At 39.9% G+C, this 13092-nt stretch overlaps 1 protein-coding gene across 1 annotated transcript in view; it reads left to right on the top strand.

The window, feature by feature from the left end:
• Window positions 1-13092, top strand: part of DNAH17 (dynein axonemal heavy chain 17) — a 135903-nt gene that overhangs the window by 26631 nt on the left and 96180 nt on the right. The window contains exons 19-28 of the mRNA XM_070937666.1: window positions 1770-2024; window positions 2940-3109; window positions 4061-4283; window positions 4850-4966; window positions 7700-7786; window positions 8531-8683; window positions 9801-10049; window positions 10571-10693; window positions 12411-12758; window positions 12851-12942. Of these exons, the coding sequence (XP_070793767.1) occupies window positions 1770-2024; window positions 2940-3109; window positions 4061-4283; window positions 4850-4966; window positions 7700-7786; window positions 8531-8683; window positions 9801-10049; window positions 10571-10693; window positions 12411-12758; window positions 12851-12942 (1817 nt within the window). The remainder of the gene's footprint in view (window positions 1-1769; window positions 2025-2939; window positions 3110-4060; window positions 4284-4849; window positions 4967-7699; window positions 7787-8530; window positions 8684-9800; window positions 10050-10570; window positions 10694-12410; window positions 12759-12850; window positions 12943-13092) is intronic.

The following is a 13092-nucleotide window of genomic DNA, read 5'->3' as shown; positions in this document are numbered from 1 at the left end:
CCAGAAGATAGGCTTAAGATACAGAAGGATCTTGACAGACTATCTGGGCACTATCTAACAAAATGAAATTCAATGATGAAAAAAGTAAGGTTCTATATTTAGGCAAGAAAAACAAAATGGACAGGTATAGTATATGTGGTACCTTGCTCAATAGTAGTAACTGTGAGAGGGATAGAGGGATCTTGGAGTCCTAGTGGACAACCATTTAAATATGAGCCAGCAGTGTTCAGCAGCTGCCAAAAAAGCCAACACGGTTCTAGGCTGCATAAACAAAGGGATAGAATCAAGATCACGTCAAGTGTTAATACCACTTTATAATGCCTTGGTAAGGCCACACTTGGAATATTGCATTCAGTTTTGTTCGCCATGATGTAAAAAGAATGTGGAGACTTTAGAAAGAGTGCAGAGAACAGCAACAAAAATGATTAGGGGACTGGAGGCTAAAACATATGAAGAACAGTTGCAGGAACTGGATATGTCTAGTTTAATGAAAAGAAGGTGTAGGGGAGGCATGATAACATATTCCAATATCTCAGGGGCTGCCACAAAGAAGAGGGAGTCAAGCTATTCTCCAAAGCACCTGAGGGCAGGACAAGAAGCAATGGAAATTAATCAAGGAGAGAAGCAACTTAGAACTAAGGAGAAATTTCCTGACAGAACAATTAATCAGTGGAACAACTTGCCTCCAGGAGTTGTGAATGCTCCAACACTGGATGTTTTTAAGAAGATGTTGGATAACCATTTGTCTGAAGTGGTGTAGGGTTTCCTGCCTAAGTAGGGGGTTGGACTAGAAAGCCTCCAAGATCCCTTCCAACTCTGTTATTCTATTCTATTCTATTCTATTCTATTCTATTCTATTCTATTCTATTCTATTCTATTCTATTCTATTCTATTCTATTCTATTCTATTCTATTGATGATGGTAGTAGTGGTGATCATTTCCTGTGGGAAGGTAGTATTGCAGGCATTCTTTATTCTGTCCCCAAAATAATTGTGTGAGCTGGGATGAGAAATAGCAATGGGTGAAGAGTGATGTAGTGAGCTCCAAGATTGAGTGGGAACCTGAATGTAGACCTTCCCTGCCCCAGTTCAACAGCAGTATTACAGCAGTATTACAGTAGCTATCTTGAAAAATCCTTTTTTACTATTAAAAACATATTAACCATTGCAACATATTTAAGTAATGCACATTGGTGCCCCAAGGGAACTTTTCCCCACCTATCATAATTATTTGTATTTCTCCTATGGTTAGAACCAAAAATGTGTGGGAACCAGGGGTGAAATCCAGCAGTTTCTGACAGGTTTTGGAGAACCGGTAGCAGAAATTTTGAGTAGTTCAGACAACCGGCAAATACCACCTCTGGCTGGTCCCAGAGTGGGGTGGGAATGGGGATTTTGCAGTATCCTTCCCCTGGAGTGAGGTGGGAATAGAGATTTTGCAGTATCCTTCCCTTGGAGTAGGGTGGAAATGGAGATTTTGCAGTATCCTTCCCCTGCCATACCCACCAAGCCATGCCTACCAAGCTACGCTCACAGAACCCGTAGTAAAAAAATTTGAATTTCATCACTGGCGGGAACAGATAGGCACTATGAAAGAAGTAACACAAGCTCTTTCTCAGTAGATAGTAAAGAAGCAACCCCGGAATATTCTAATTATTAAGTACAAATACATAAAGTTTCATTTAATACAACACATGACTTTTTTTAACAGGTGGCAACTAGCTGCTTTATGTAATTGCCTAATGCCAGTATTGTCCTTGATATTTGCAGACTGACTTGGAAGATATGGGAGAACTAATAGAGATGCGGGAGGAAGTGGCCAACATTGTGATGAATGTCATGAAGCAGGGCGAGGAATATCAAGACTCTTTCGAAAAATACTCCTACCTTTGGATGGATGATCCCCAGGAATTCATGCAGCGCTTCCTGACTTTTGGCCATGCTCTCACACAGGAAGAGCTTGAATCTCATGCGGAGGAGTATTTGCCACATGTTGCACCCACTCTTGAGCAATTCCAGCTACAGGTTAGAAGAGGAGGGGGTGAATGGGTCAAGGGAGACTCCCATTCTTTATTTGACTAAACTATAGAGTGCAATATTATGGGGATATCTCCTACCCCGTTCCCTTAACCCCATAATGGCCACATCACTGCTAATGAGGGTGTGTAATAGTACATCATCTGTTTTCTTTCAGTGGCTTCATTTCAGTCATTCTCTCTGTTCAGCCCTATTTCTTTTATAATGCCCCAAATTTGATTCTTAGAATATTGCCTCATTCCTATCTTCAGTCTGTAAGATTGATTTGAATAAGAATATGCATCTGGTGTTTCTTCAAATTTCTACATTTTAATAATGGTCACCACATAAAATATACAAATACCCAATGGCAGGGTTTTTTTTTTTTAACCTGATAATTGTTTTGTCCAGTAATGGGTTTCACCTACCTTCGCTACCGGTTTGGAATTGTGAGCTTCCGTGTGGCGCTTCTGTGCATGCGCAGAACGTTCTGCGCATGCGCAGAGTGTCCGTGATGATGTCCGGGTGGGTGAGCGGAGCTTCCCGCCACCGCTGCTACCGATTCACCCGAACGGGGGCAAACTGGTAGAAACCCACCACTGGTTTTGTCCTGAGTACCTGTGCTTCCTTTTCTTCATCTTTTGCAAAGTATTTTTGCTAATCATCCATAACCAGAAGAGGGTGCTCTGTCCCTAGAAAAGATAGCCTTCCCCCCCCCCATCTTTTTTTTCAATTCTGTGGCAGCGATGGAAAGTTGACTACTGCACACTTGGTAACACACATTTATTCTCCAGTCACGTATATTTTCTCCATCAGTGAAAGAGTTTATGCTGCCTACCTTAGAAAAGATAGGCAGCAGGAAGGTTTATGTAAAAATCCTACCTCTGCTAGGTCCATTTCTTTTCTGAACTTTTTCCTCCCTAGATTGATACATACGAAAAACTATATGAAGAAGTATCCAAGTTTGATAATACCAAAGTATTCAATGGTTGGCTACAAAGTGATTGTCGGCCCTTCAAGCAAGCACTCCTGAACACTGTCAAACGTTGGAGTTTAATGTTCAAGCAGCACCTCATCAATCATGTCACTAATAGGTAGGATGGGAAGATTTTGACAATTTCCAAGCATCTGATAACAACACTTCCCCCCCCTCCTCGCAAATATGGATGTGTTCAAGGCAATCACAGTGATTACCTTTAGAAACTTGCTATTTGGAATTAGGACTCCCACAAGTAGGACATGGGTGTAATAACACCTCTCCCACTTGAATTAGCTGTCAACTCTACTGAATAAACACACAGACTCTGATTGTGAAAATGTCACACAAGATGACAGCTAGTAATCTCTGATGGCCTTATCCTTTGTCAATTTGTCTAATCTAGTTTTAAAGATATCTGAGTTGGTGGCCACTTCCACATGTTGTGGGAAGGAGAACCAAATTTAATTATGTGCCTTGTAAAGAAAAAAACACTTCCTTCTTTTTCCCCCTGTCCTGAATCTCCAACTGTCACTGGGTGATTCCAGGTGTTGGGATTAAAAATTAGACCTCTGATAAGAAAGGTCTTCCTCCCCCAGCTGTCTTCTCTCAGCAGGCTAGGCTAAGAAGATGAGACAACATATTGCCTCTCAGATAAAAAAAATTACTCCATCTCACAGGGTGTCATTGTTTTCTATGACAAAAAGAAATACTACTGACTATGGAAGCTGAGGATGTAAGTTTATTGGCATTTATATAAAACCACTTTTTAGATTTGCTGTAAAATAGACTTAACATGGCTACTCCTCTAAAGTTCAAATCAATGTTATTTCTGCATTGAAGGAAGCCAGAATGTCAATTTTCTGCCCTTTACATTATTTGTACCCTATGACTATCATTAAGTGTTGTACCTTATGATTCTTGACGAATGTATCTTTTCTTTTTATGTACTGAGAGCGAATGCACCAAAGACAAATTCCTCATGTGTCCAATCACACTTGGCCAATAAAGAATTCTGTCTGTCTGTCTGTCTGTCTGTCTGTCTGTCTGTCTGTCTGTCTGTCTACAGCCTTCAGGAGCTTGCTACTTTCATGAAAGAGGCAAATGCAGGCTTAACTAAACCAGTGAAAGAGGGTGATTACGATGGGCTTGTTGAAGTGATGGCACACTTGATGAAAGTCAAAGAACGACAAGTAGCTACAGACAATATGTTTGAGCCTCTAAAGCAGACTATTGAATTGCTAAAATTGTACGGAGAAGAAATGCCTGAAGAGATCCATATGCAGTTGCATGTAAGTATGCCAGCAGTAATTTTCACTAGAAACAATTATGTAGCTATTGGTTATCTTTTTTTTTTAATAGTCTTTAGATATAGTATAAAATAATATGATTCCTTTTGTACAATATAAACAATCCTAAGCATCAAATGTTTTTATAGTTCCTATATGTTGGAATAGAAAGAAGTACAAAACATTTAGAGAAAAAAATAATTTAGAAAAGTAAATACCTAATTAAATGCTAAATTTACACAATCTGCAAGGATTCACTTTATAATTCTGTTTCAGCTCTCTGAGATCCAATGTGATCTGCCATAGGTGTTGCATTGTATGCACATTTCTTTACTGTTCACTCTGCTGAAATTGGTGTTCGAAAAGTCACAAATATGAATAGAACAAGTCTCCAACAAGTTTGTACATCCTCTTATTTAGCTATTTGACTTCTTCATTTTCTTTTTTCTCCTCATATTGCCTATAATAGTCTGTATTTATTTCCCTCATCCAAAGGTCTCTCACACCTGCATGGACAAAATGTCTATTTTTATTTTTTAATTAAAAAAAAAATTTTTTTTGTCTTTTAGGACTTGCCAGAGCAATGGAACAACACCAAAAAGTTGTCCTTCCAAGTCAAACAAAATGTGGCTCCTCTGCAGGCCAATGAAGTTACAATCTTACGAAGGAAATGCCAACAATTTGAAGTATGTTTTATGATTAAGGTCCAACTTTACTCAAACTCTCTCAAGTACAACATAGGTTAAGCATATTAGGGGAGGAAAGAGGCTTAAAATGGATACCCGCCCTTCGTTTGGCAGCAAGGTCCCATTATGAGCCGTGGTGGGGCAGTGGCTAGAATGCAGTACTGCAGGCTATTTCTGCTGACTGCTGGCTGCCTGCAATTTGGCAGTTCGAATCTCGCCAGGCTCAAGGTTGACTCAGACTTCCATCCTTCTGAGGTTGGTAAAATGAGGACCCAGATTGTTGGTAAAATGAGGACCCCTCTTGTGCGAGCTGCACTGGCTCCCGGTGGTCTTCCGGGTGCGTTTCAAGGTGTTGGTTACCACCTTTAAAGCGCTCCATGGCTTAGGACCTGGTTATCTACAGGACCGCATTCTGCCACCGATTGCCTCCCACCAACCAGTACGCTCCCACAGAGAGGGGCTCCTCAGGGTGCCGTCGGCCAAACAATGTAGGCTGGCGACCCCCAGGGGGAGAGCCTTCTATGTGGGAGCCCCGGCCCTATGGAATGAATTGCCCCCGGACATACGAAGGATCCCCGACCTCCGCGCCTTCCATCATGCTCTGAAGACCCTATTATTCCAGCAAGCCAGTTTGATGGGATAAAGGATTTTAATTGGGTTTTGATAGGGGTTTTAAATAATGATTTTAGCTGGGTGTTTTAAATTTGGCCAGTGATTGAATTATTTTAATAAGTTTTTACATTTTTTGTCTTGTATACTGTTTTTACCATGGCTGTTCACCGCCCTGAGTCCTTCGGGAGAAGGGCAGTATATAAATATAATAAAAGTTAAGTAAAAAGTAAATTCGGGGGCAATAGGCTGACTCTGTAAACCACTTAGAGAGGGCTGTAAAGCACTGTAAAATGGTATATAAGTCTAAGTGCTATTGCTATTCCATGAGAGGGCCCCTTTTCTGACACTCATTTTTCAATACTTCTGGGATTTGCGATTTCCACTCATAAAATTCTTGGGGAGAAAAGGGAACAACAACAGTCTCTTGGACCCAGCAAATTGCATCAGCACAAGAGATTCAGATTTAGGCTGCAAAAATCAAGACAATAAAAAATGAGGTTTTTCAGTACAGATAGTTCTCGACTTACAACAGTTCGTTTAGTGACCGTTCAAAGTTATAACGGCACAATTATTACCTTTCCCCGTGGTCACGTGATCAAAATTTCTATGCTTGGCAACTGGTTCATGTTTATGACCGTTGCTGTGTCCCAAGGTCATGTGATCACTTTTTGCAATCTTTTGTCAAGCAGAGTCAATGGGGAAGTCAGATTCCATTAACCACCAGGTTACTAGCTTATCAACTGCAGTAATTCACTTCACAACTGCGACAGGAAAGGTCATAAAATGGGGCAAAATTCACTTAACAAATGTCTCACTTAACAACATAATTTTGGGCTCAATTGTGGTCATACGTCGAGGACTAACTATATACTTTTGCTGCTGTCCAGTGGTGTCCCTACTTAGTACACGGTGAAGTTGGCTATTTTGCTGCCTTTGCTCTCCTCTGCCTACATCTGGCTGCCATGCCACCCACTGAGTGCTCTACATGCACAAGCCAGCCCTGCAGCTAACCGTGGCCAGATTTGTAGTTCTTTTTTTAAAAAAATGACGGCCGGACAACTGAGGCCCCCATTGCCTCCAGGAGACCCACTATCCTTACATTAATAACAGTTACCTTACAGGAGGTTGCAGATTCTGGTCCTCCTAACACACTAGGTCCATGTTGACGAACCTATGGCATGCGTGCCAGAGGTGGTACACAGAGCCCTCTTTGCTGGCATGCGCACCTTTGCCCCAGGTCAGATCTCCATGGCGTTTCTTTCATGAGCTTCTGTTTCTCTGCAAACAATGAACAGAAGCTCACGAAAGAAAAAGATCTTACCTCTTGCCATGCTGCCGGTGTTGGGATGCCCTGCCTCCCACCGGCCAACTGGTCTTCGGGTCTCTGCTGCACATGTGCACATCCGCGCATGTCCGTGTGCATGTTCGCGCATGCACATGTCCACACATGTCCACACACACACCTTTCAGTTTGGGCATGCGCACAGGCACAGTTTGGGCACTGGGTGTCTAAAAGGTTTGCCATCACTGCACTAGGTTGTGCCAGGCTGGTAGAATGGACTGTTCTAAAGAGTGATAGTCTTCCACAAGGTTTGCCTTGATTGCTATCAGTAAATCCAAGTTCATTATCATTCTGAATCGGTGGCAGCCAATATTCATTCATTCATCACAATTTTGGATTGCTGCAGTCATGCAACTCTTGGTGGCTTATAAGAAATAAAATATACACAATACAATAACATCATTATCACCATGATCAAAAGTGTAATCATAAAAAGAATATCCACAAGTGTATTGTGACAAGTGTAGAAACAATTCTTAAGGATTATTTTACCATCTTAAAAAAGGCCGTCCAGAAAAAGCCCCATCTCATTCTTTCAGAAGGCCAACCAGGTTAAGGCAGTTAATCTCCAGTGGTGAACTAAGCACCTCCTCTCAGCTCCAGTCCTTCTCTTCTGATGGTAGTGGGGACTGACAGCAAATTGTTCATATCTGATAGGCCAGTAGTCTATGGACCATAGGCCAATGGTCGAAAGAGGAGGTCCGTAAGTGTCCAGTGTTGCATTTTAGCCATTATTAATTTCCTGTTCAAAATTTCTTTTCTCTTTCTTTTTTGTTCAGCTTAAACAACATGAGTTCAGAGAGAAATTCCGAGTTGATGCACCTTTCACTTTTGTTGATCCAGAGCCATATAAATCCCTAAGCAAGGTATAATCTGCTAAAACAGTGCTTCCCAAACCTCTGGCAGACTACCCCAAGTGGGGTAAAAGTATTTTATTGGGGTGGGTGGGGGAGTAACAGCACAATAGTCCATTAATCAGACATTTACATTGACTTAAAGACTGCCACATGTACTAAAACATGCTCAAAAATCTCCAAAATTATTTTTATTCAGATGAAATCCAATGAAATTACCAGCGGTTATTTGTTGAAATGACGTAAGATTATAAATATTATTGTCTTTATAATACTGCTAGTCCTAGAGCTACAATTCACTGATCATTTGAAGTTACAACAGTGCTGAAGGAAGGGACTTATAACTGGTCATCAAAGTTTGATAAAACTTTCTGATAAGCGATGTTTGGTAACGAAGGAAAAAGTTTGGGAAGCGCTGTATTAAGATGTGGAAATGTCTATCTGGGTAATATTGTATGGATTTCAAAGAACAACTGCTCTAATTACATGTGCAGTACTTTTAGTGCCATAGTAAAATTCCCAGAGCGATTGAGCTCTGTTGTTCCCTTTGGATGTCAATTAATAATTGTCACATGTGCTATCAACCATGCATGAAGAAAACCTCAGTAAGGTCTTGAAGGATGGCCTGGAGTGTCACTCTGTAGATATTTGTCATAATGTTCCTTGCTTTAGTGCTACTAAGATAGAAAGACAGTAAAGGCCTAGCCTCTGTACTCAGCAAGTGGAAACCAATGCTTTTTCATTGTGTGCTTCCAGCAACAAAAAATGATTACTGGTATGGAAAAAGAGATGGAAGCCCTATCCAAATCGGCAGGCTTGTTTGAAGTATCTGTTCCAGACTACAAGCAGCTAAAAGCATGTCATAAGGAAGTGCGCTTGCTCAAGGAGCTCTGGGACATGATAGTTTTGGTAAGACTTGGAAGTGTAATTTGTGGAATGGGATCAGTGCTAAACTCTGAACCAAAATGGCAGGTCTTGCCACATCAAAAAGCAGAAAAAGTGAATTACCAAGGGAAGAAAATCCCAAGTCAGATCAATGTTGCTTCTCCTGTAACCCAAGTTGTTTGTCTGTCTGTCTGTTTGTTTCATTGACAATCTGCTGGTTGATTTGTTTGAGTGACTCTATCACTATACTTTTATTTGGAAGTGGAAGTGTTGCCAAGGTCTTTGACAAACACAATATTATTGCTTTAATGGTTACAACATGATCTTCTATGTGTAGGATAGCAATATCAACCTGAATGTTTGATGGAAAGTATGAGAAGTCATTGCAATTGATAGGCTCTTATGAAGGATGAGGGAACTGCGTAAGAGAAGAGCTTGGGTTCTCTCTAGAATCTGAAGGAGAACAGCAGGTGCCTTGCTGCATTGCTTATTTGTGTCCTCCTGTGACCTGTTGATATAAACAAGTCTGCTTATTTTTTCATAACAATCCAAAGTGCTATCTGTGTGTCTATCCACAAGGGAGGCAGAAGAGGAAAATGACAATACCAGGATGATGACATTGTCATGTAAAATTCACGATGTATATGCTTGTGTCAGACACCATAAAATCCTTACAAAATTTTGTCACTTGCATAATAACATCACACCCTTGAGCCATCACTCTGATGTCACTGTGGCTTGTTACAGACACTTATGACTATTTCCAACTTCTTGGCATTGGGGGAGTTTTCTATCCTTATTTCTGAAGATATTGACTATCTATCTCTGGAGCACCCAAGAATAACTTGCTTACGTACCATTAAATATCAAATCGTTTGAAGCTCTGTTTCTAATGCAGGAAAACATTTATTTGAATGGACTGTTTAGGCTACTGAGAAATAGGTTTGAATAGCACATTATTTGCATTGCATAGGGATGAATGGTAGTAAAGGGTTAAAATAGTTACCTCCTTATTATAAGTTTTTTGTCCTTTGTGTTGTAAAATCTGTTGAAGCCTTCAAAGTGATTCCACATAAGTTCTATAATAGACTGTTTCTCCACAGAAAAGATTGCACACATACATACATACATTTCCATCTAGGTAAATGAAAGCATTAACGATTGGAAGACAACCAAGTGGAAAGAGATTAATGTTGAACAAATGGATCTTGACTGCAAGAAATTCGCTAAGGATGTGAGAACTTTGGACAAGGAAATGAGACCGTGGGATGCTTTTATAGGACTGGATAATACAGTTAAAAACATGATCACATCTCTTCGAGCTGTCAGTGAACTCCAGAATCCAGCTATCCGAGATAGACATTGGAAAGAACTCATGCAGGCCACTCAGGTAATCTAATGTAGGCTAAAACAAAGGCCCACAAGACTGATGAGGACCATCATTGTCATCCTCATCATCTTTCTAATTTTTGATCTTCCACCAACAAATTTGAAGCATTCCAATCAAGTGAAATATAAAAAATAATATACATTTAAAAACCCTATATGTTTTTTTTTATGTTTTTATTGTTGTACAGTGTGCTGCTTAGAGTTATGGAACATAAGATAAATAGCTATATAAGTCTTTTAAATAAATGAACAAATAAATAAATATATTATAAGTAAAGTAAAAATCATAAAATTGTTAGATCCAAACATTGGTTCTTCTGATTTGTTGCTAATCGGAATATAAATTGAAACTACAATTATTGTAGAATTGCAGAGTAGAATCCTAGTATGGGTCTCCTGCGTGAGCAGGGAGTTGGACTAGATGACCTCCAAGGTCCCTTCCAACTCTGTTATTGTTACTGTTACTACATAAGAATGTTCTTCTCCGACTGACTGTCCTTCCTAACATGTCTTCTGTACCAGGTGAAGTTTACCATGTCTGATGAAACAACACTGGCAGACCTACTTCAGCTGAATCTTCACAAGTTTGAAGATGAGGTTCGCAGCATTGTAGACAAGGCTGTGAAAGAATCTGGGATGGAAAAGGTACTGTTTGCCCCATGCCATGACCATTAATTACTCCCTCCTAGCTACAGAACAGTTTGAAATGGCATTGAACACAGTTGTGATTTCTCATTCCTTTCTTCATTATATGGGCAAAACTTCATCATGGGATCTGTTTGATGTTTCAGAATAGCTGAGAACAAAATCTGACCAAGGCCCTGCATGCTAGGGAGCAAGCAAGCAAACATTGTACAATCCAAAGCCTTTTTGGAAACCAAAGTTAAAATAAGCCTTTCAATTCTACTGATTGATCGAATGTTTGCTTTTTCACATAAACCTTTGCACCCTCTGTTTAAATGTTTTTTTTAAATATAGTGTAATTGCAAATATGTATTATAATTATTGTTATCATCTCACAATATGGATTCTCCATTAATTGCCCAGTCCAATTGGATCTAAAGGCCAAGAAAACTTTCAGACAAAGAGTCATTGATATATCTCCCCAAGACGATTTAGCAGCACTTAAATATGTTAAGTCTTTGAAGTGGTTTTTTTCAACACAAATCAGCCACCCAGTTAGAAAAATGTTTAACAACTTATGTACCTTAGTATCTCAGAAGAGCTTTTTCTAGAGTTTGTTTCAAACAACTAGACTCCATGGTAGGATATGGTTTCATGGAGTCCCAATTGAAGAAAGACTGTGTATTTGTGAAAAACTAGCTGTTGAAGACATTGGTCAAATTCTTCTCGATTGTAAACTGTAGTCTGCAGAAAGGGCTTCTTATTTACATTCTTATTTAAAAACTAAAACTAAAAAATACCCAGGCATCAGAAATTGTCTTACTTTTTAGAGGGAATGAACCTGCACATCACTAGTAAGACTGCAGTGTTTTTTTTTTCCAAAGGCCATTTCAAAGAGGATGGAATAATTAGATAGATTGAAATTAGCTTGAAGTCATACATAGGAGTCCAGTAATTTTTCCGAGCAACATTCAAAGCCCTGCATATCTTGGGATCAGAAGGATTCTCTGCTGCACAGCAATTTGTCTTCAGCTCATAAATGGAAGTTTTTCTCTGGGTGAAAGGCTGACAAGCAGAGGGTTCCTTCTTCCCACTAATGGAACACTCTCCTAGCAAAGCCAATAGCGACCTGTGTTTTCTTGTCCTTTTGGCACCAAGGAGATACATGTTTATACTTTGCAGAGCTTTGAAGTTTGCCTGTCGTAACCTATTGTAACTGCTGTTTCCATGCTGGCTTTACTCAGAGTAATTTGTTGTGCAGTGTTGCATTGTTTGTTCTTTTATCGGGAACTGTTCTGGAACACAGAGTATACAACGTATAAAATAAGTTCAAACGAATCTATAACCCTGCTGTGTAAAGTCTGGAACAGTTTGCTGTGTTTGCCAAATTATGTTCCTCATTAGCTGGTATAATACACAACTGTGACTGGGAATGGAGCTGCCTTCTTTAATATTTGTCTTCCTTTTTAAAATCCCTTATTCATGAGTAAGAAAATAGTGTATAAAGAATCCCATTGGCTTCAGTTCTCATGATTCCAGCAGGCATAATTTTGGGCCAAGGTAGTTGATGTGTTATGAATATGTAAATTCAACAGATTAGGATAACACCAAGCAAGGGGGGGGGTTTCCTCACATTGTTGCCTTGATTTTGTTTGCTTTAGCAAAATGGAAGAGATCCACCTGCATTTGCAATACCTCAATTTTAAAAATGTTTCTCCCCTTTTATTATTGTCTAAAGGTGTTGAAGGCTCTTGACAGTACTTGGTCAACCATGCAGTTTGAACATGAACCTCACCACAGGACGGGAACAATGATGCTGAAGGCAGACGAAGCACTAGTAGAAACCCTTGAAGAGAACCAAGTGCAGCTCCAGACTCTGATGACTTCTAAGTATCTGTCCCACTTCCTACAGGAGGTCTCCGGCTGGCAGCAGAAATTATCCACTGCTGATTCTGTGATATCCATTTGGTTTGAAGTCCAGAGAACATGGAGTCACCTGGAGAGCATTTTCATTGGCTCAGAGGACATTCGAAATCAGCTTCCTGAGGATTCAAAGCGTTTTGATAGCATTGACAAAGACTTTAAAGTAAACAAACTTCCTTTTAAGCACTGATTCGGTTACATTACTATTGCAAAAATACTACTTGAATGGCTAATAAATCTTTCTTCACTTTAAAGGAATTAATGGCGGATGCAGTAAAAACTCCAAATGTGGTTGAGGCAACAAATAAACCAGGTCTCTATGACAAGCTAGAGTCCTTGCAGCAAAGGTCAGGAGGCTAATTTTGTCAAAATGCAAATGTAAAATAGAATAGAGAGAATGATTTTTTTTGCAGCAGAAGCAAGTCATAGGGTGACAGTTCTTGCAAGTCCATCTTTTACCAGAGAGAGAGAGAGAGAGAGAGAGAGAGAGAGAGAGA

The sequence above is a fragment of the Pituophis catenifer genome, unplaced genomic scaffold, assembly GCF_029215685.1.
Source record: "Pituophis catenifer annectens isolate HBS135680 unplaced genomic scaffold, rPitCat1.0.hap2 SCAF_2, whole genome shotgun sequence".
Classification (NCBI taxonomy): Eukaryota; Metazoa; Chordata; class Lepidosauria; order Squamata; family Colubridae; genus Pituophis; species Pituophis catenifer.
Note: the sequence above shows the minus strand (reverse complement) of the source record. Positions and strands in the feature narration are given on the sequence as shown.